This window comes from Panthera pardus, unplaced genomic scaffold, assembly GCF_024362965.1.
Source record: "Panthera pardus isolate Hobbes unplaced genomic scaffold, ASM2436296v1 HiC_scaffold_27, whole genome shotgun sequence".
NCBI lineage: Eukaryota > Metazoa > Chordata > Mammalia > Carnivora > Felidae > Panthera > Panthera pardus.
In genome coordinates, this window is record NW_026526843.1 from 67,186,312 (window position 1) to 67,210,478 (window position 24,167).

At 40.1% G+C, this 24,167-nt stretch overlaps 1 protein-coding gene across 7 annotated transcripts in view; it reads left to right on the forward strand.

Moving 5' to 3' along the window:
• HDAC8 (histone deacetylase 8) overlaps window positions 1-24,167 on the forward strand; it is a 236,435-nt gene that overhangs the window by 149,092 nt on the left and 63,176 nt on the right. Inside the window, exon 11 of one of the 7 annotated variants that reach the window (XM_019439077.2) lies at window positions 19,330-19,857. The exons of the other annotated variants lie outside the window; for them this stretch is intronic. Coding sequence (XP_019294622.1) covers window positions 19,330-19,347 — 18 coding nt within the window. The 3' untranslated portion in view covers window positions 19,348-19,857. Of the gene's footprint in view, window positions 1-19,329; window positions 19,858-24,167 lie in introns of those variants that run through there. 7 annotated transcript variants of the gene reach the window in all.

Genomic DNA, 24,167 nt, shown 5'->3' on the forward strand with positions numbered 1-24,167 from the left:
TGTCTATTATCAAAAAGACAATAAATAACAAGTGTTGGAGACAATGTGGAGAAAAGGAAACCCTTGTGCACTCTTGGTGGAAATGGAAATTGGTGCGAACACTTTGGAAAACAACATGGGTGTTTCTCAAATTAAAAATAGAACTACAATTTGATGGGGTGCCTGGGTGGCTCAGTTGGTTAAGTGGTCGCCTTTGGCTCAGGTCATGATCTCACAGTTTGTGGGTTCGAGTACCACATCAGGCTCTGTGCTGACAGCTCAGAGCCTAGAGCCTGCTTCAGTTTCTGTGTCTCCTCTCTCTCTCTCTCTCTGCCCTTCCCCCATTCATGCTCTGCCTCTCTCAAAAATGAATAAATGTTAACAAAAAATTTTTTTTAAAAATAGAACTATGATTTGACCCAGCAATTCATGGGTAGTCTTCTCAGTATTTATCCAAAGAAAATGAATACACTAAATTGAACATATGTATCACATATTCTTTATACATTCATCCATCAATGGACAATTAGGTTGTTTCCACACATACACATACACTCATGCATGTGCATATGCTGAAATACTATTCACCCATCAAAAAGAATGAAATCTTGCCATTTGCAACAATATGGATGGACCTTGAGGGCATTATACTAAGTGAAATAAGTCAGAGGAAGACAAATACCATTTGATCTCACTTATACATGAAATCTTAAAAAAAAAAACTCAGAGAACAGATTGATGGTTGCCAAAGGAGGAGGAGGGTGAGCAAAATTGGTGCAGGGGATCCAAAGTTACAAATTTCCAATTATAACATAAATGCCTAAGTCATGGAGATGTAATTTACAGCATGGAGACTATAGTTAATACTGTATTACATATTTGAAATTTTCTAAGACAGTAGATCTTAAAAGTCCTCATCACAAGAAAAAATGTTGGTAACTATAAGAGGAATGGTATGAATAATTATATGCCAACAAATCACATAACCTACATGAAATGGGAAAATTCCTAGAAGGCACAAACAACCACACTGAAGAAATAGAAAATCTGCATAGATTTATAACAATTAAACAGATTGGATTAGTAATCAAAAACCTCCTACCAAAGAAAGGTTCAGGACCAAATGGCTTCACTGGTGAATTCTACCAAATGTTTAAAGAAAAATCAAAAGCAATCCTTTCAAACTCTTGCAAAAAATAGAAAAGAAGAAACATTTCCTAACAATTTTATGAGGTAATGATTTCAGATTTCAAAACTTAAAGCTGAAGTAATCAAAACAGTGCAGTAGTGGCATAAGGATAGATATGGATCAATGGAATAAAATGGAGAGTCCATAAATAAACCTTCATATTTATGGTCAATTGATTTTTGACAAGATTGCCAACACAACTCAGTGCAGGAAAAAATAGTCTTTTCAGAAATTACAGAAATGGTGTTGAGACCACTGGTTATCCACATGCAAAAGAATGAAGTTGGACTTCTACCTCACATCACATGTAAAAAAACAATTCCAAATGTGTCAAAGATCTAAATGCAAGAGCTAAAACTATAAAACTCTTAGAAGAAAACATTGGTGTAAATCTTCATGACCGTGTATTAGGCAATAGTTTCTTAGATACAACACCAAAACATAAGCAAGAAAAGAAAAAATAGATAAATTGGGCCTCATCAAAAATTAAAATTTTTCTCTGCTACAAGTGATGTCTTCAAGTAAATGGGAAGACAACTCCTAGAATGGGAGAAAATATTTGAGAATCAAATATCTGACATAGGACATGCATCTAGAATATATAAAAAACAAAAACTCTTACAACTCAATAGTAAAAGACAAATAATTCAATTTAAAAATAGGCAAAGGATTCAGATAAGAAGATACAAAAAGATATACAAATGACCAGCAAGGACATGAAAAGATGTTCAACAACATTAGTCCTTATAGAAATGCAAATCCAAACCACAATAAGAGACCACTTCATTCCCACTAGGATGGCAACAGTAAAAATGACAGATAATAACAAGTGGTAACAAAGATGTGAAGAAATGGAGCCCATACACTACCAGTGGGAATGTAAAATGGTGCAGCTGCTTTGGAAAACATGCTGGTAGTTCCTGAAAAGATTAAACATAAAGTAACCTATGACTCAACAATTCTATTTCTAGGTATATACTCAATGAAATCTTATGTCCACACACACAAAAAAAATTGTACACAAATGTTCGTAGCAGCCTAATTCATATTAGTCAAAAAGTGGAAACAGCCCAAATGTCCATCAACTGATCTATGTATAAATAAAATGTCTATCTGTACAGTGTAATATTATTTCACAATAAAGATGAAGTACCTGAAGTAAAGACCACAGATTATATGACTCCATGTGAAATGTTCAGAATAGACAAATCTGTAAAGACAAAAAGAGGGGCATCTGGGTGGCTCAGTCAGTTGAGAGTCTGACTCTGGCTCAGGTCATGATCTCGCAATTCGTGAGTTCGAGACCCGTGTCAGGCTCTGTGCTGACAGCTCAGAGCCTGGAGCCTGCTTCAGATTCTGTAGCTCCCTCTCTCTCTGCCCCTTCCCCGCTCATACTCTGTCTCTCTCTGTCTCTCAAAAATGAATAAACGTTAAAAAAATTTTTTTAATAAAAAAAGACAAAAAGTAAGTTAGTGTTTGCCTAAGGCAACATGACGTGAGGGATGAAGAGTGACTGCTAATGAATGCTAGTTTCTTTAGGGGAAACAAAAATATAAAATTAGTAGCAATGGTCACAAAACCCTGTGAATATACCAAAAGGCATTGAATGGGTGAATTATATGGTATGTAGATTATATCTCAATAAAGCTGTTTTTTATTAAAAAAATAATGATGGCTTGCACTAGTGTGGTATCAATGTAGATTATGAGATGTGAAATGAATATATATTTTGAAGGTAGAATGAGAAGGATTTCCTGACATATTGTGAGTGGTGTGAGAGAAAGCAAGGACCCGAAGATTTTGCTCTGAGCAACTTAATAATGGGAGTGAGCAACTGAGATAGAGAAGACTGTGGGAGGCACAGTTTCAGGTAATGAGTTAGAGTTCAGTTTGGACATGTTGAATTGAAGTAGGTCAAAGGAATATGTATATCTTACTTGTGTGTGTGTGTGTGTGTGTGTGTGTGTGTGTGTACGTGTACATCAGTCATTCGTGTGTGTGTGTGTGTGTGTGTGTGTGTGTGTGTGTGTGTGTGTGTAAGAAGTGTTGGGGAAATGAGAAAGAACAAGCATGGAAGACAGAATAACCAGTGAGGTAAGAAGAAAATCAAAAGTGTGTGCTGTCCTGGAAGCAAAGTGAAGAAAGTGTTTTAAGGAGGAGGTAGTGATCAACTGTGTCATATGCTGGTGAGAAACCGAGGGAGATGAGGACTGAGATTTGACCATTGAATTTAGCAACCGTGCAGTTATTGGTGACCTTGCCAACAGCAGTTTTGATGGAGCTAAGTGGAAAAGACTGATTGAAGTACATTTCAGAGAAAATGTAGAAAGATAAGTCTCATTTCTATATGCCAACAACAAGAACCAAAAATGCAATTTTTAAAAAGATACTGTAGCACTAAAAATATAAGTAGTCTATGAAGAAAACCTAATAAAAGATGTGCCAGAGATCCTTTATGAAGGAAATTATAAAAGTATTGATATGCAGAGCTGTGTCCTCTTCACAGATACAGCTACTCATTATTATAAAGATATCCTTTGTCCCTGAATCAACCATAGTCAGTGTGACTCTAGTCAAAATCCCAACAGGATTTTTCATGGAATTTGACAATCTGGTTCTAAAATTTATATGGCAGTGCAAAGAAAAGCCAAGGCATTCTTGAGGAGCAGCAAAGTAGAAAAACTGATTCTGTTGGATATTAAAATTTCTAATACAGCTGCAGTACTTAAAAGAGTGTAGTATTAGGACAGAGGTTTGAAAATAGGAGGAGAACAGAATAGAAAACTCAAAAATAGACCTATACCTATTTGGATATTTAATGTAGGACAGGTAGCATCACAGATCAATGGGGAAAGGGTTAACTATTTAATAACTGACCTTGAGGAAAATGGTTATCCACAAAGAAATAATGAAATTAGATTCCCACCTTACATCAAACACAAAAATCAATTCTGAGTATATTACATACTTTAAACTTTTAGAAGAAAATATAGCTTGAGGGTTCTCAGCTGGCAGTACCTCCACTCAGGGAACATTTGAAAATGTATAGGAGTGTTTGGGGTTGTTATGATGATGGAAATGATGCCAAATACTAAAGGCATTTAGCACCCAGGGTTCAGAGATGCTAAGCGCCCTGCAATGTGAGAGCCAGCTTCCCATAAAGAATAATTGTCCTGCCCCATACACCAGTAACCTCCCCACTCACAAAGAAACACTGCTATAGGAAAATTTCTCTGTGATCTTGGGATAGGGAAGAATTTCTGTAAAGAAATGTAAAAAGCACCAACCTTAAAGGAAAAGAGTAATACATTTAATTACATTAAAATGAAGTGCCTCTGTTTACCAATAAATCATAAGGTGAAAAGACAAGACACAAAGTAGAGCTACACAAGTAGCACTCATATAACTGGCAATGCACTAATATTTGAAATATACAAACTTTAAATACCAATACATAGAAAAAAAATCCAGGAGAAAGATGGACAAAAGATAAGAACAAGGCTTTCACAGAAGAGGAAATCATTCACAAAAGATGTTCACCTCATTAGTAATCAAGAAAATGTAAATTAAAACCACAATGGATGACCCAAAGAAAACCAAAACAAAAGTCCATTTTAATCCACCAGATTGAAAAAATAACATAAATTAAACAATACTAAGTGAGGATGTGGAACACTTATACTTCTGGCAGGAGTGTATGTTTGGCAACAAATTTGGGAAACAGTTCTGGCATTATCTTTTGTTATTTTTGTTGTTGTTGAAGACCAGTTTGTTTATTGCTTCAATGCTATTCACATTCATTTCTGAGATAGAAGATATTCAGTACATGAGAGAGTGAAATTAAAGTGGTAAAACATCAAATTAGTGCTATATTAACTAAAAATATCAATTTTTTAATATTGCCATCAACTCAGTGGTGAAATGTAAATATTCATAAAACTCAGATCAACAGAATTTTAGGAAGTATTTAAAGAATTGATGCCCAAAGTATGCCTCTCAGCATTTTATTTATTTATTTTTTAATATATGAAATTTATTGTCAAATTGGTTTCCATACAACACCCAGTGCTCATCCCAAAAGGTGCCCTCCTCAATACCATCACCCACCCTCCCCTCCCTCCCACCCCCCATCAACCCTCAGTTTGTTCTTAGTTTTTAACAGTCTTTTATGCTTTGGCTCTCTCCCACTCTAACCTCTTTTTTTTTTTTTCTCCTTCCCCTCCCCCATGGGCTTCTGTTAAGTTTCTCAGGATCCACATAAGAGTGAAACCATATGGTATCTGTCTTTCTCTGTATGGCTTATTTCACTTAGCATCACACTCTCCACTTCCATCCACGTTGCTACAAAAGGCCATATTTCATTTTTTCTCATTGCCACGTAGTATTCCATTGTGTATATAAACCACAATTTCTTTATCCATTCATCAGTTGATGGGCATTTAGGCTCTTTCCATAATTTGGCTATTGTTGAGTGCTGCTATAAACATTGGGGTACAAGTGCCCCTATGCATCAGTACTCCTGTATCCCTTGGATAAATTCCTAGCAGTGCTATTGCTGGGTCATAGGGTAGGTCTATTTTTAATTTTCTGAGGAACCTCCACACTGCTTTCCAGAGCGGCTGCACCAATTTGCATTCCCACCAACAGTGCAAGAGGGTTTCCGTTTCTCCACATCCTCTCCAGCATCTATAGTCTCCTGATTTGTTCATTTTGGCCACTCTGACTGGCCTGAGGTGATATCTGAGTGTGGTTTTGATTTGTATTTCCCTGATAAGGAGCGACGTTGAACATCTTTTCATGTGCCTGTTGGCCATCCGGATGTCTTCTTTAGAGAAGTGTCTATTCATGTTTTCTGCCCATTTCTTCACTGGGTTATTTGTTTTTCGGGTGTGGAGTTTGGTGAGCTCTTTATAGATTTTGGATACTAGCCCATTGTCCGATATGTCATTTGCAAATATCTTTTCCCATTCCGTTGGTTGCCTTTTAGTTTTGTTGGTTGTTTCCTTTGCTGTGCAGAAGCTTTTTATCTTCAGAAGGTCCCAGTAATTCACTTTTGCTTTTAATTCCCTTGCCTTTGGGGATGTGTCGAGTAAGAGATTGCTACGGCTGAGGTCAGAGAGGTCTTTTCCTGCTTTCTCCTCTAAGGTTTTGATGGTTTCCTGTCTCACATTCAGGTCCTTTATCCATTTTGAGTTTATTTTTGTGAATGGTGTGAGAAAGTGGTCTAGTTTCAACCTTCTGCATGTTGCTGTCCAGTTCTCCCAGCACCATTTGTTAAAGAGACTGTCTTTTTTCCATTGGATGTTCTTTCCTGCTTTGTCAAAGATGAGTTGGCCATACGTTTGTGGGTCTAGTTCTGGGGTTTCTATTCTATTCCATTGGTCTATGTGTCTGTTTTTGTGTCAATACCATGCTGTCTTGATGATGACAGCTTTGTAGTAGAGGCTAAAGTCTGGGATTGTGATGCCTCCTGCTTTGGTCTTCTCCTTCAAAATTACTTTGGCTATTCGGGGCCTTTTGTGGTTCCATATGAATTTTAGGATTGCTTGTTCTAGTTTCGAGAAGAATGCTGGTGCAATTTTGATTGGGATTGCATTGAATGTGTAGATAGCTTTGGGTAGTATTGACATTTTGACAATATTTATTCTTCCAATCCATGAGCAGGGAATGTCTTTCCATTTCTTTATATCTTCTTCAATTACCTTCATAAGCTTTCTATAGTTTTCAGCATACAGATCTTTTACATCTTTGGTTAGATTTATTCCTAGGTATTTTATGCTTCTTGGTGCAATTGTGAATGGGATCAGTTTCTTTATTTGTCTTTCTGTTGCTTCATTGTTAGTGTATAAGAATGCAACTGATTTCTGCACATTGATTTTGTATCCTGCAACTTTGCTGAATTCATGTATCCGTTCTAGCAGACTTTTGGTGGAGTCTATCGGATTTTCCATGTATAATATCATGTCATCTGCAAAAAGCGAAAGCTTGACTTCATCTTTGCCAATTTTGATGCCTTTGATTTCCTTTTGTTGTCTGATTGCTGATGCTAGAACTTCCAGCACTATGTTAAACAACAGCGGTGAGAGTGGGCATCCCTGTCGTGTTCCTGATCTCAGGGAAAAAGCTCTCAGTTTTTCCCCGTTGAGGATGATGTTAGCTGTGGGCTTTTCATAAATGGCTTTTATGATCTTTAGGTATGTTCCTTCTATCCCGACTTTCTCAAGGGTTTTTATTAAGAAAGGGTACTGGATTTTGTCAAAGGCCTTTTCTGCATCGATTGACAGGATCATATGGTTCTTCTCTTTTTTTTTGTTAATGTGATGTATCACGTTGATTGATTTGCGAATGTTGAACCAGCCCTGCATCCCAGGAATGAATCCCACTTGATCATGGTGAATAATTCTTTTTATGTGCTGTTGAATTCGATTTGCTAGTATCTTATTGAGAATTTTTGCATCCATATTCATCAGAGATATTGGCCTGTAGTTCTCTTTTTTTACTGGGTCTCTGTCTGGTTTAGGAATCAAAGTAATGCTGGCTTCATAGAATGAGTCGGGAAGTTTTCCTTCCCTTTCTATTTCTTGGAATAGCTTGAGAAGGATAGGTATTATCTCTGCTTTAAACGTCTGGTAGAACTCCCCTGGGAAGCCATCTGGTCCTGGACTCTTATTTGTTGGGAGATTTTTGATAACCGATTCAATTTCTTCGCTGGTTATGGGTCTGTTCAAGCTTTCTATTTCCTCCTGATTGAGTTTTGGAAGCGTGTGGGTGTTTAGGAATTTGTCCATTTCTTCCAGGTTGTCCAATTTGTTGGCATATAATTTTTCATAGTATTCCCTGATAATTGTTTGTATCTCTGAGGGATTGGTTGTAATAATTCCATTTTCATTCATGATTTTATCTATTTGGGTCATCTCCCTTTTCTTTTTGAGAAGCCTGGCTAGAGGTTTGTCAATTTTGTTTATTTTTTCAAAAAAACAACTCTTGGGGCGCCTGGGTGGCTCAGTCGGTTGAGCGTCCGACTTCAGCTCAGGTCACGATCTCACGGTTCGTGAGTTCGAGCCCCACGTCGGGCTCTGGGCTGATGGCTCGGAGCCTGGAGCCTGCTTCCGATTCTGTGTCTCCCTCTCTCTCTGCCCCTCCCCCATTCATGCTCTGTCTCTCTCTGTCTCAAAAATAAATAAACATTAAAAAAAAACATTCAAAAAACCAACTCTTGGTTTCGTTGATCTGCTCTACCGTTTTTTTAGACTCTATACTGTTTATTTCTGCTCTGATCTTTATTATTTCTCTTCTTCTGCTGGGTTTAGGCTGCCTTTGCTGTTCTGCTTCTATTTCCTTTAGGTGTGCTGTTAGATTTTGTATTTGGGATTTTTCTTGTTTCTTGAGATAGGCCTGGATTGCAATGTATTTTCCTCTCAGGACTGCCTTCACTGCGTCCCAAAGCGTTTGGATTGTTGTATTTTCATTTTCGTTTGTTTCCATATATTTTTTAATTTCTTCTCTAATTGCCTGATTGACCCACTCATTCGTTAGTAGGGTGTTCTTTAACCTCCATGCTTTTGGAGGTTTTCCAGACTTTTTCCTGTGGTTGATTTCAAGCTTCATAGCATTGTGGTCTGAAAGTATGCATGGTATAATTTCAATTCTTGTAAACTTATGAAGGGCTGTTTTGTGACCCAGTATATGATCTATCTTGGAGAATGTTCCATGTGCACTCGAGAAGAAAGTATATTCTGTTGCTTTGGGATGCAGAGTTCTAAATATATCTGTCAAGTCCATCTGATCCAATGTATCATTCAGGGCCCTTGTTTCTTTATTGACTGTGTGTCTAGATGATCTATCCATTTCTGTAAGTGGGGTGTTAAAGTCCCCTGCAATGACCACATTCTTATCAATAAGGTTGCTTATGTTTATGAGTAATTGTTTTATATATTTGGGGGCTCCAGTATTCGGCGCATAGACATTTATAATTGTTAGCTCTTCCTGATGGATAGACCCTGTAATTATTATATAATGCCCTTCTTCATCTCTTGTTACAGCCTTTAATTTAAAGTCTAGTTTGTCTGATATAAGTATGGCTACTCCAGCTTTCTTTTGGCTTCCAGGAGCATGATAAATAGTTCTCCATCCCCTCACTCTCAATCTGAAGGTGTCCTCAGATCTAAAATGAGTCTCTTGTAGACAGCAAATAGATGGGTCTTGTTTTTTTATCCATTCTGAAACCCTATGTCTTTTGGTTGGCGCATTTAATCCATTTACATTCAGTGTTATTATAGAAAGATATGGGTTTAGAGTCATTGTGATGTCTGTATGTTTTATGCTTGTAGTGATGTCTCTGGTACTTTGTCTCACAGGATCCCCCTTAGGATCTCTTGTAGGGCTGGTTTAGTGGTGACAAATTCCTTCAGTTTTTGTTTGTTTGAGAAGACCTTTATCTCTCCTTCTATTCTAAATGACAGACTTGCTGGATAAAGGATTCTCGGCTGCATATTTTTTCTGTTTAGCACACTGAAGATATCGTGCCAAGCCTTTCTGGCCTGCCAAGTTTCAAAAGAGAGATCAGTCACGAGTCTTATAGGTCTCCCTTTATATGTGAGGGCACGTTTATCCCTTGCTGCTTTCAGAATTTTCTCTTTATCCTTGTATTTTGCCAGTTTCACTATGATATGTCATGCAGAAGATCAATTCAAGTTACGTCTGAAGGGAGTTCTCTGTGCCTCTTGGATTTCAATGCCTTTTTCCTTCCCCAGGTCAGGGAAGTTCTCAGCTATAATTTCTTCAAGTACCCCTTCAGCACCCTTCCCTCTCTCTTCCTCCTCTGGGATACCAATTATGCGTATATTATTTCTTTTTAGTGTATCACTTAGTTCTCTAATTTTCCCCTCATACTCCTGGATTTTTTTATCTCTCTTTCTCTCAGCTTCCTCTTTTTCCATAATTTTATCTTCCAGTTCTCCTATTCTCTCCTCTGCCTCTTCAATCCGAGCTGTCGTCCTTTCCATTTTGTTTTGCATTTCGTTTAAAGCGCTTTTCAGCTCCTCGTGACTGTTCCTTAGTCCCTTGATCTCTGTAGCAAGAGATTCTCTGCTGTCCTCTATACTGTTTTCAAGCCCAGCAATTAATTTTATGACTATTATTCTGAATTCACTTTCTGTTATATTATTTAAATCCTTTTTGATCAGTTCATTAGCTGTTGTTATTTCCTGGAGATTCTTCTGAGGGGAATTCTTCCGTTTGGTCATTTTGGATAGTCCCTGGAGTGGTGAGGACCTACAGGGCACTTCCCCTGTGCTGTGGTGTATAACTGGAGTTGGTGGGCGGGGCCGCAGTCCGACCTGATGTCTGCCCCCAGCCCACCGCTGGGGCCACAGTCAGACTGGCATGTGCCTTCTCTTCCCGTCTCCTAGGGGCAGGATTCACTGTGGGGTGGCGTGGCCCGTCTGGGCTACTTGCACACTGCCAGGCTTGTGGTGCTGGGGATCTGGCGTATTAGCTGGGGTGGGTAGGCAAGGTGCACGGGGGCAGGAGGGGCAGGCTTAGCTCGCTTCTCCTTAGGTGATCCACTTCAGGAGGGGCCCTGTGGCAGCGGGAGGGAGTCAGATCCGCTGCCGGAGGTTTGGCTCCGCAGAAGCACAGAGTTGGGTGTTTGCGCGGAGCGAGCAAGTTCCCTGGCAGGAACTGGTTCCCTTTGGGATTTTGGCTGGGGGATGGGCGGGGGAGATGGCGCTGGCGAGCGCCTTTGTTCCCCACCAAACTGAGCTCTGTCGTCTGGGGGCTGAGCAGCTCTCCCTCCCTTTGTCCTCCAGCCTTCCCGCTTTCTGAGCAGAGCTGTTAGCTTATGACCTCCCAGACGCTAAGTCGCGCTTGCTGTCAGAACACAGTCCGTCTGGCCCCTCCGCTTTTGCCAGCCAGACTCAGGGGCTCTACTTGGCCGGCGAGCCGCCCCTCCGCCCCGGCTCCCTCCCGCCAGTCCGTGGAGCGCGCACCGCCTCGCCGCCCTTCCTACCCTCTTCCGTGGGCCTCTGGTCTGCGCTTGACTCCGGAGACTCCCTTCTGCTAATCCTCTGGCGGTTTTCTGGGTTCTTTAGGCAGGTGTAGGTGGAATCTAAGTGATCAGCAGGACGCACAGTGAGCCCAGCGTCCTCCTATGCGGCCATCTTCCCTCTCTCCCCTCTCAGCATTTTAATAGTATAACATTTCAAGGTCAAATAAAATTCAGAAAGACTGAGTCAAACAATGTTACATGGTTTCTGACTGCTGGAACTCTCAAAGTTTTTCAAATGCAAATTTCTTCACATATTCCTAAATTTATTCAAGGAGAGAATACAATATCTGAATTTCTTGAACTTATTTGATCACAAAACTCTTTACTGGGGATTGTGAGGAGCTAGGCTCCAAGCAGTTTATTTTAGAAGTGAGTTGTGGCATTATCTAACAAATTTGAACATGTGTATATTTTACAACTCATTGGTTCCACTCCTAGAAATAGGCTTTGGAGAAACTTGGGCAAGTGTATTATAAAGAAAGTTTATAGCCATGTTGATAAGAATAGCAAAAACAAAACAAAAAACCTTAGAAAACAACAGATGTTCATTAATAGCAGTATGTCTTTGTTGTGGTAGAATGAAATACTAGACACCAGTGAAAATGAGTGAACTACTGCCGCAGATAACATGAAAGGTTCTCAGAGACAATTTTGAATAAAAGCAAAATTGCAGAGGGGCGCCTGGGTGGCTCAGTCAGTTGGGCAGCCGACTTCACCTCAGGTCATGATCTCGCACTCGGTGAGTTCAAGCCCCACGTCAGGCTCTGTGCTGACAGCTCAGAGCCTGGAGCCTGTTTCGGATTCTGTGTCTCCCTCTGTCTGACCCTCCCCCATTCATGCTCTGTCTCTCTCTGTCTCAAAAATAAATAAATGTTAAAAAAATTTTTAAAAAAAATTGCAGAAAAGTTGAGTGTGATACCAATATTAAGAGTTCAAAACCAAACAAAATTAAAGAGTATACTGTTTAGAGTTACTTGTATATGTAGGAAGACTAGAAAGGACACCTGGGTGGTTCAGTCGGTTAAGCAACTGACTCTTTATCTTGGCTCAGGTCATGATCTCAGTTTGTGGGTTCAAGCCCTGCATCAGGCTCTATGCTGATCTCGTGGAGTCTGCTTGGGATTCTGTCGTTCCTTCTCTCTGCCCCTAACCTACTTATGCTGTCTCTCTCTTTCAAAATAAATAAATAAACTTTAAAAAATAAAAGGAAGACTACAAAGAAATGCAAGGGAGTGACTTTTGGAAGTTCATGATAGTGGGTACCTCTGGGGAAAGATGGGGTGGTGGGCCAGAAAGAAATATGCAGGGATCTGCAATGGGACTAGGTAATATTCTGTTGAGATGGATGGTGGGTTCACAGGGTGTTTATTCCATTATTATGCTTCATGACTTATATATTAAATATTCTTCATGTGGAAATTGCATACAAATACAAGTTCCATATATTAAGCGTTTTGTATGCATCAACTGCATCATGCTTTAAATGAAGAATAGAGAAGAATTCTCTCCCTCTGCAACTTTTGGTCTAGAATCTGTAATAGAGAGAAAGACTCTCTTCTAAATAGCTGCATCTGTTCACAGCCACAGTGTTAACTTTGTTCTCCCTGATCTTCTCATCCTGCGAGCCATGGAGCCAAACGTGGTATTGAAATGTCAGTATGGCTTTTCCTCCATTTGGTCAGGAGTATGGGAATAAGCACTCCCTCTCTTATGATCAAGAGTGTGCTTAGTCACTGAGTCTGCCAACATTGTCATGGAATAGCAACTGAAATAGCCAGGAGAAAAACACAGACTCAGCCACATCAGGTACATTTGGGGGTCTCTGAAGTGGGGAAGTTGGAGGGTGGACAGAAAACGGGGCCAGTGAAAGAGAGACCAGGTTGCTTTCTAATGGCATCTTCATGAACTCATGTGACCCTAGGCAATTCACTTCCCTTCTCCAGACTCAAATTCCTCCCCAGTCCTCTTCAGGGTTTAACTAGAATGTACTTTACAGTTGCTGCCAGTCTAAACACTCAAAGACTGCAACTGTAAGTCCACCTGAGGGGAAAACAGTGTGCATAGCTACCCTCTTAGTCTTCAGGTTGGTGAATAATTAAGCTCCTCTCTATCGATCAGAATTGCTGAAAGTATTGCTGATTTGGCTCTCTTAGTAGTGTGGAAAAACGAACCCACGTGCATGTACAAATGGCCATTCTTGACTAAGAAACTCCTATTTACACAATTAGCCTTGAGACTATAAATAGAAGTAGAAGCAAAACTGTCCCCAAGCCTGTAGAGCCTGTCCTCCCTCCTCCAGACTGCCTTTGATTACAGAGGTTTATATCTCTTTGTACACAGCCCTCCTTAGCCTTCCTGCCTCATGTGCATGTTTTCATGGAGAAAAAATGTTCTTGTCAAGTTGTCCCCACATAACCTCCCTTACTACCTCTACATCTTTTTCTGCCTTAAACAACCACTATCTCTACCAAAAGAGGCTTAGGTAAGCAAAATGAGGTTTGTCATTTGGGGTAAATAGACCAAGGGTTAAATTAAAGATACAGCTGTCTATACAGCTGGCTACAATGAGTGCAGGGCCTGGCAGTGCATGTGCCAGCTGCGTCTCACTTTTATTCCTTCCCACTGTTGGTCTCCCTTCCACCCCTGTGGCCAGGGGTGCTGAGCTGCAAAGCTCTCTGAGCTCCTGGGAAGTTTCAAGCTGTGAGTTGGGGCTAAGGCAACCTAACTTCCTCCTGTCGTAACTTCCTTTGGCCAAAAGATGTTTAAGTCTCAAATTTGGAACTGGAAAGGAAATGCAAAATATACAAGCCACCTTCTCATCACTTGCAGATGGTCACCCTCTCCTTCTTCGAAGTCTTCTAGGCTTGTTTAAAGCAATATTTTGCTCTTAGCACATTTTCTTTCCCTTGAACTATAGGGTTTTTTTTATTTTGTTTTTCTTAGCAGCACTTTTCAGGATCTGCTTTCCTAAAGGAAAGAGAAACTATGTGTTACTCTGGGTGAGTCACTGTTGTTTAGTCAATGCTGGTGAGAATCTCAAAGATTAACAAAGATTGCCAAAGGTGGCTGCAGTCCAGTCCCCAAATGCCCACATAATTTGCCCCCCTTTCCATTTTAGGATGAAAATAATCAGGGACAAGAAGAGGAGGGGATTTATGTGAATAAATAAGATACTGTCTTACAGCCAAAGCAACATTCAGATTCTCAGCTGGCAGAGGAATTCTTGAGCCTGATCTGCAGTGAAAGCATGAGCAAACTGCTAAATGGAATGCAAAGAGAACCCTAAACTTAATCTCCGTTCCAGTCAGTCTACAGAAGAGTCGCAGAGAAGTACTATTCCTGGAAGGCAAAGTGCTTACCCACACACTGCCCCACCCCCAGCGTGAGAAATCCAGGGCCTCCATGACTGTGCCAGCACCCTGGCTCTTATTTCTGCAGTCCAGTTGCTTTGGTGAAATAGGAGTGTACACTGCCTATCCATGAAAGAATCACTCTGAAAGCAATTTATAAACTGTAAAGTACTAGGGGATGTCAGGTGGCCCTGTCACTCATCCATTTTTGTTGTATACTGCATTCCTTCAGTTGTCTTTTCTCATTATTGGATAAAAACCACAGAATTTTGTGGTGAGAGGTTAGGCCCTACATGTAATCAATCATGTACAAGTCCCAAAGAATGGAAGCATAAATCGGCCTTAATTTTGGATTCCCCAGTCTACACATGAAGTGCATTTGCCAGTCAGCAACCTCACAAAAACATAACAGAATGGTCAAGAAATGACCCTAAGAAAGTTTTTGTGTACATGGGATAGCTTTAAAGACTTTTTGAACGAAAAACTCTAAATTTCAACATACTATTATTGCATACTCTGCATTGAAGTAAAAGCCCTCATGTTTATGTAGACTTTAAGGTGTCAAATATCTCATGACTCCTCATGACTCTGCCCTGAAGTGAGGAGAAGGCAGTTGTGCCATAGCCACTGCATACAGTGGTGGGCTCTGCCCAGAGTGACTGGACAGCAAGATCAAAGAGCCAAACCACATCCACTTTGCATCCTTGGACTGTGTTAAAGGACATCCATCTCTGGCTAGCACCTCACCCAGGCTCTACTTTTAATAAACAAAACAATTTGAAATTTGTGATAAATTAAAAGAAAAAACAAGAACTTCATCTTCCCATTCATCCATATGCCCATTGCTTATTTTGAGGGTGTACTGAATAGCACTTTCCAGAACAGAGTAATCCCTACGTAGAGACAAAGATGGCTCTAATACCAGGGCATAGGGGAGAAGGAACTTTGCACTCCTTCCCTCCCCATTCTCCTTTTCCCAGAGCCCATCCAGCTGACAGGTGCCAGAAGGGAAGAAATATTAGCAAATGATAGTTTCCAACCCCAAAGAAACTGTCCCCAAAGGGAGACAGAACAAGGCAGCTCATAAAATCCTTCAACTGAGGGTCGTAGCGAGACCTATCTAATTACATACGATTAGAAACGGTTCAACTTGTTGAGAATGTGCTACATGTGAAATGAAACAAAATGACACTTCTTGCACCCTGTAATGATACTATCTTGGAAGGAGAGTACAAAGGGTTTGTTCATGCTATCAGTAACAACAGTTTTTCTCATCCAACATTTTCGACACATCTGGTTTTAATATGGTGGTCTAAATGAAGTAAGTTAACTTTTTACCCACTGTTCTGGCCCTCCTTTTCTTCCTTCATTGTACAATTCCACTTGTGTTGGCATTGTTCTTCTTTCACCCATCCCTCTCCAAGCTAACAGAGATAGAAGAGGGTTGTGCTGAGGAACTTTGCTTATCTCTGGACTCTTGATTGTTTTACTGTTCAAATAGCACTAACAATGATTTGAAAGTAAGACTAGTCTTATTTGTTCCAGCTATGTTCAACAGATTTTAGCTTTGACCTTCTATTTAATTTGTTAAACTGACACTGAATAAAAGCTCCCTAAGTAATTGATGAGTCAAAAAAAATCCTGATTTTGAAAATTAGGGAAGGATCATCTCAATTACTCTTAACTAGAATGCTTAGGGAATCTTGTGTTTATATCTAACTGGTTTCCAGCTAACAAGGGAGTAAATGACCATTCTGTACCTGCATTGGCCAAAAAAAAAAAGTATTTGGTGATTCCATACTGAAAGTGTATGAGATAGGTGTATTTCCCATGAATGTAGAACCTTCAAGGTACAAAGTAGGTTTTCTTCTACACATCCCTTTTCAGAACAGAAAAAGAATTTTTCTGTCTGGCAACCAGAAAAAGATAGTAGGATTCTGCAAATGCCTATGATTAAAAGCCAAAGTTTATAATTTTTTAGTGCTTTGATACAAAGCAAATGCTAACATTCACCCATCTTTTTTACCTTCTTTAGATTTGTGCTTCACAAGACTTTGCGAACACCAAAATTTGTAACTCTGAGCTGACAGGGATTGTCTACTGTAATTATAAGATACAATCTAAATTGTGCAGGTCCTTTTTTAAGGACCTGTTCATGTGTTCTGAATTCTCTCCAGACTACAGATTGTGGTTGGAAAGAGAGAGGCATGAATGGTGCAGTCTTTTTGGTGGCTTCTGATGTATCTTTCCTGTCTTTAGAGTACTTCTGTAACAAATGCCTTAACCCCAAGAAGTGGCTAATAATGAGACATTTTATGCCCTCTGGCAAGCCAGTTGGGGTGATGGTTTTGGGCACGTGTACCATTCAGTGCCTGAAACATCACCAGGATGTCTGTCTGTGTAGGGCTGATGCCATGAAGGGGCTAGCAAGAATTGCTATCTATAGCCTTTACCTAAGAGAAGTGCCATTTTTACTACAAAGTCAGCAAACCTTCATTAAGCACATACTGTGTACAAAGCCTTGTTAGGTTTCTATAACATTCTCTGTAACATGTTACTAGATCTATTTTTTGAAGTGGTCAAGGAATGTCACTAATAATTTACTGACTACTGCCATATATATATATATATATATATATATTGTGCTGGGGATACCAAGATGAATCAGAGGTGTTTCCTGACTTATAGAGCTCAGAGTAAAGTGTGAGAAAGAAAAAATTGCAATTGGGTGTGAGACTAAAGGTTTCTTGTGAAGAGCTTTGTGAGTGTAGGGAAAAGAATGATTAATTCTCTCAGAAGGGCATCAGAAAGGCTCACAAAGGAGATGATATTTGAGCTGTATCCTAAAGGATGTGTAAGATTTCACCAGGCAGACAGGATAGAAGGAAAGAGAATTCCAAGCAGAGGGAACAGCATTTGCAAAAGCTCATTAAAGCATGTTAGAAAGCTCTTCTTACTATCACTTGAGAGAACAAATATAAGTTATCCTAATGTTGAGTTTGGATTTTTCTCTCATGATTACATTGCCATTTTTAAATATAGGACATGATATTTTAAGGCAATGATGAGAAGAGCCCTGATAGATTTGAAAGTTCTCCTTATTAAGCTGTGATGCTTATCTGGTGTCTTGCACATAGCAGGCTCTCAATAAATGCTTGCTGAATGATGAATCTCATATCTCTTTCCATTTATAAATTACTACTCTATCAAGCATCAGCTTACAAAGCAAAACTTCTGCCTATGACTTAGAAATGAATGTTCACAGTTCTGCTCTCTGTCACCCCAGCTTCCTCTACTCTCAAGAAGTATGTCTCTGCCACTGGACCTTAATTGTGTTTACAAGGAGGGACAACTGCCCTTGCTTTAAATCCTCAGTAACACTGGTTTCTACTCGGAAAGCCTCTATATAATTGAAATTTTTAAAAAGTGCCATTTGAACAGGATAGTCCCCATGTTGATGAAATAGGGGTTGGTGTCCTGGGAACTTTAGTGATACTGGCTAATATAGATGGGTACACCTCACATTTTTATTTTTATAGTAGAACCTAAATATGATTGATCAAAACTTTATATGGCAATAATAATAGAGTCTGCATTGAATGGCCTTGACAGCATGACATGGTATTGCCTATTTTTTTTGTTGTTGTTAAGAAAGAAAAGATAAATTTTTACTATTTTTATAAGTTATGCAATAACCTTTGGGGCAGTAAAAAAATTTTTGCCTTGAATATCACTAGGGAATAGATGACAGAGAATGTAGGTAGACATAAACCATTTGCAAATCATATGCAAGGACACTTGTAACCCTTTCATTGCATTTTTGGATCCAGTCTTTAGGAAAATTCCCACCAGGGAATCTTGTTTCATTGTGAATCTAAAATGTATCAGAAATAAACCTCTTCAGTTCCAAACTGTGGCAGCTACATGACTGGCTCTTTCAGGCCTAAACTCTATAGCTATACCTTTCTAAAGGCCACAAGAGGGGCGCCTGGGGGGCTCAGTCAGTTAAACGTCCAACTTCAGCTCAGGTCACCATCTCCCTGTTGTGAGCGTGAGCCCCGCATAGGGCTCTGTGTTGACAGCTCAGAGCCTGGAGCCTGCTTCAGATTCTGTGCCTCCCTCTCTCTGCCCCTCCCCCACTCACACTCTCTCTGTCTCTTTGTCTCTTTCTCTCTCTCTCAAAAATAAATAAACATTTTTTTAAAATTTTTAATACATAAATAGATTGATAAATAAATAAATAAATAAATAAATGCCACCACACCCAGCCACAGAATGTACTATCTTTCAGCCCCTGCATTTCACTGGGTAAATTCTTTTTACAAATAATTATTGACTGCCTCTTAGAGCCAGGCACAGTGGCAGGTTCTAAGAATACAGAAGTAAAGAAGACAGCCCCCATGGTACCCTCAACCTAGTAAAATGGTTTATAATCTCTTTGAGGTCATGGTCCCTTTGGAAAATCTGATTCAAACTGCCCTTACATTGCTTAAATATTAGGATGGCAGCTTTCTGTTTCCCCAAAGAAAGGCAAGAACTTTTGTCCCTGATGAATGGAGTCTTGTGAAATCCATTAGAACTTATTCTTTCTAGATGTTAACCTTTATCCTCTTTTGGAGCCTGTAGCATGATAGAGAGAACATGGACTTTGAGCAAAACAGTTTGGAATTCTTCAATCAGCGGGACCTTGGGTAATTTACCCAGTGTCTCAGAAGCTCTACTTTCTCATTCCTAAAACAGTGATCCTCATATGCACTTTGCAGGGTGGCTGTGAAGATTGAATCAGTCAATGTGTATGAAGCACCTCGCACAAGGTCAGTGCTCCAGTCAGCATTAGTAAGTGACAAGGCTATATTTTGAACCTAGGTCTTTCTGACTCAAAAACCTAGTCTTTCTGCTTCCTAACAAATGCTCTGAAAATACTGGATTATATTTAACACTCACCAAAACTCCATCAGGGAGGGAAGAAACACCACATCTGGAGAAACAAATGGATAGAAAGAAGGAAATATCCTAGTTTGTCTAGAGACACTTAGGACATCTGTGACAATGCTGACACCAATTCTAGAGTCTCAGTATCCTTTGTAGCTATGAGCACCCAGCATGGCTCCATGATCAGTTGTATCCGTTCCTTCTATAAGAATTTACTGACTACCACTATGTGCCCTATTTGATCGTAGGTGCTCCTGATGATTTAAAGGGCATGATCTATGACTTCTAGGAACTTTTAGCCTAGTGGGGAGGCAGAAGCTATATCCAAAAAAACAATTAGAAAAAATTACACAAGGCAGTACATAAACAAGGAATAATCTGTAGCCAAAACTAAATGTATTAGTCAGCTTGGGCTTCCATAACAAAATACCATAAACTGGTTAGCTTAAACAACAGAAATTTATTTTCTCACAGTTCTGGAGGCTACAAGTCTAAGATCAAGATGTCAGCATGATCAGCTTCTGGTGAAAGCTTTCTTTCTGGCTACTATAGAGCTGCCTTCTCTATCTGTCCTCACATGAAAGGGAGAGAGAGAGAGTGAGCAAGCTCTCTGATGTCTCTTCTTATAACATTACTAATCCCATCATGAGGACCTCACCTTCATGACCTCATCATATAAACCTTATTATCTTCCAAAGACCCCGTCTCCAAGTACAGTCACATGACAGGTTAGACATATGAATTTGAGGGAGGACACAATTCAGTCCATAGCACTGTCTAACTTCTCATGTAATGGCCATGAGAAGATGACTTTTCTTTCCTTAATTAAATTTTTTTGCTGACACTACTAACATTTTAAAATACATAATACAGGGGCGCCTGGATGGCTCAAGTGGTTTGGGCATCCGACTTCAGCTCAGGCCATGATCTCATGGTTTGTGAGTTCAAGCCCTGCATTTGGCTCTCTGTAGTCAACACGGAATGCACTTCGGATCTTCTGCCCCCCTCTCTCTGTGCCCTTCCCTCCCTGCCTCTCAAAAATAAACATTTTTAAAAAATAAATTAAAAAAATAAAATACGTAGTGCATAATATAGTCATTAAAGCTTTTGGGGGGGAAACAAGTTATAAATTGTATTCTAGTCACCATAGTGTCACTGCTTTGATTTATACCCACATCAGCTCTTGCCTGAACCATTGCAATAGACTCATTCACTCATTCATTCATACAAGTAGTGTGTGCTTACTCTGTTGCACACACTCAAGAATCCAGTAGTTAAAAGGCTGGCATGAATCCTGCACTTAAGTGCTTACATTTTAGTCAGGGGACAGCATTAAGCAACTCAATGACCAAATTAATTATTTGAATACAACCAAGATGAGTGCTACCAAGTAGTAGTAGAGGAAGTTGAAAGTATATGATATGGAAAGGTGCCCTAATCTGGGGAAACATCAGGAAGACTGCAGCGAAATTAATGTTGAGCTGTGAAGGCCAAGTGGAGGCCACTAGGCAGAGAGCCTGGAAGAAGAGCTTTCCTGGTTGAGGAAGCACCCTGTGTGAAGGCCCCTTGTGAGAATAAAGCAGTGCTCCTTTGAAGAACTGCAGAGGAGACTGTAAGGCCAGAGCTGGAAAATCTAGAGATAGGAGGTGAGGTTAGAGAGGTAGTCATGAAGCCAGTTATTACAGGACCTTGTAGGCCATGGCAAGGATGTAGACTTGCAAGCACCAAGTAACAGGCAACTATTAAAGGGTTTTAAGCAAGGGAAAACCACAATCAGGTATGTGTGTGATGTGTGTGTGTTTGTGTGTGTATGCATGTGTGTGTGTGTGCATGTATGCATGTGCATGTGTGTGTATATTGGTCTGCTCTGGCTGTCATAACAAAATTTCAAAGACTGGGTGGCTTAAATGAGAGAATTTATTTCCTCCCAGTTCTGGAGGCCAGTTGTCCCGGATCAAGGTCCAGCAGAGTCAGTTTGTAGAAAAGTCCTCTCTTCCTAGCTTATAGACAGCCACTTTCTCGCTGTGTCCTCAGATAGCCTTTCCTCAGTACATGTGCACAGGGGAAAAGAAAGAGGAAGAGAGAGACAGTATGCAAGCAAGCTCAGATGTCTCTTCTTATAGGGACACTAATCCTATGGGATGAGAGCTCTACCCTTATGACCTCATTTAACCTTAATTTCTTCTTTATTCTAAATATAGTCACATTGGGGGTTAGGGATTTAACACATGAATTTAAGGGGACAGAGTTCAGTCCTTAACGTGTGTGTGTGTGTGTGTGTGTGTGTGTGTGTGTGTGTGTGTTTAATCACTCTGGCATTTGTGTAGACAATAGATTGGAGAAAAGTAGTCCAGTGGTAATAGAGTGACCAGTTAAGAGGCTGTTGTGGTAATCTAGATTTCAAATGCATCTTGGAGGTAGAACCAACAAGGCTTATTGATAGATTACATGTAGGGGTGAAAAAGAGGGAAGTGTCATGGAGGACCTCAAAGTTCTTTCTTCAGCAACTGGGTGAATTGTTGATTGATAAAGGCAACACTGGAGGAGGAGGTGGGGGTTCAGGATGGGGCCATGAGTGCAGCTCAACTGGTTTCCCTCCCTCCAGTTGTTCCATCCATAATCCATCCTTCATATCAGTTATTTTTGAGCAATGCAACTTTAATCATGCTGCTCCTGCTTCAAATACACACACACACACACACACACACACACAACCTTCCAAAGCTTACAAGTCTAAAATTCTTAACAGAGTACACAGGATCCTCCTAGATTGGACCCTAATCTATTTTTCTCACTATACCTTCCCTACCTCTTGAACCATGGTTCTAGCCATGCCTTTGACCAAGTTATTCCTTCTAACAAGATGTCCTTCCTCCCACATGGCTGCCTGATGAAATCCTACTCTTCCTTCAAGCTCCAATTCCCATGTCATCTGTCTGTGAAGTTCTCCCTCACCATCCCTCCCCTCCATAGTTAATTGCTTCTTTTTCTAAGATCCTATAGTACCTGACACATAGAAGTATCTGAGACCTTATCATACTGCATTGTAATTCTCTTCCTCATCTGTTTCCCCAACTAAATTAAATGCAAGGGCAAAAGCCATGCTTGATACTTCTCTCCATTCCCAATTCCTACCACAGTGCCTGGAAACAAGTAGGTACTCAGATATAATGATAAATAATAATGGCAAACACTCATAGAGTGATTACTATGTGTCCGACACTGCTCTGAGTGCTTTAGATGCTCAACAATGATCTCTTCAAAAGTTCAGTTATTATCCCCATTTCACAGATGGCTTGCCAAAGTTAGCAGAATAAATAAGTGGCAGAACCAGGATTGAAATCCAGGCAGGCTGGCTCTGGAATCTAAGTTCTTCATCATTGCACTGCATAGCCTCCCAATGTTTTTCTGCTGCTCAAACAATTGGCTATTGCTCTTCAGACTCTCTTTTCAGCACGGCAGTCTTCATCTCTTTCCACCCCACTGTTTTATTGTCTATTACTTACTTGGAGCCTGGGAGCTGCTTTGATGATGACCTCAGGGAGTTGGGGGCTGCGGGGTGGCGAATTACTCTACTAAAACCAAAGGCTACAGCAGGAAAAGAACTACAGAAATATCCCCCCTCCCCTTTATCCTTCCCTTTTATCCTACTACCCCACTCCTCAAGCACCAGATACCTGTTTACTTCTACCTTAGAAAGAAGCAAAGGGTTACCCTCTTTTCTCCCAGTCTCATTTTTCTACCTACTTGCCTGTCACCTCCTCCCTGCCCAACCTTTTGTAGTCTAGGAACTAGGCTTAGCTAACTCCTGCAAATTCCAGTTCGCACACAAGCTCAAATTGAGTGTGTGCCCTGCAATGCCCCCAACTGGGCCTATCTCATTTTGCTCTGCCCGATATTTTGTTTTGTTTAGCTTTGTTTTTGAGGGGGAGTGGAGTTTTGGTTTTGATTCCCTCAAGAGAGAGCGAGGTCCCTGCTGTTTTACTTTTAGCTAGCACTAGCTCAGCTCCAGAGTAGCCTTCACCACCACCCCCAGATTAATACAGCAATACAAAGAAAAAGTGGCAGCAGGGTAACAATGGCACAGTTGTGTTCATTCCCCGACTTTGCATTTCTTCAGCATTTAGGAGCTTGGTTTTGTGCTATTTTGTTTGGTTTTTGAAAATTTTTATAAGGGTAAAGGTGATATAGGGTAAAAGCACATTTCCTGAAGCCAGATACACCCACCACTTACTAATTGTATGACCCCAGGAAGTTATTTAACCTCTCTGTGCTTCAATTTCCTCATCTGTAAAATGGAGCTAATACTCTTCACAGGGTGTTTGTAAGGATTCAATGAATCAACCAGTGTGAAACATTTAGAACTGTACCTGGTACATAGTAAGTGCTCAGTAAACATTAGCCAATATTATTTGCTAAATACAGTATGGTAGCAGAGAAGAATATCACAAATGTACATGTTCCCACTATTCAAAATTAAAATTGGTTAAGATTTTATCTTAGCTTTATGTCTTTTCTTAAAAATAAATTATTATAAAAAAATAAATAAATTATTATAGATAAGTTGACTATTCTGTGACCCTCATCCTCAGTACTATTCTGCTCCTGACTCCCTAAAGGCATCCATTGTCATGAATTTGATGTGTATCTTTCCAGCCCATGTTCACAG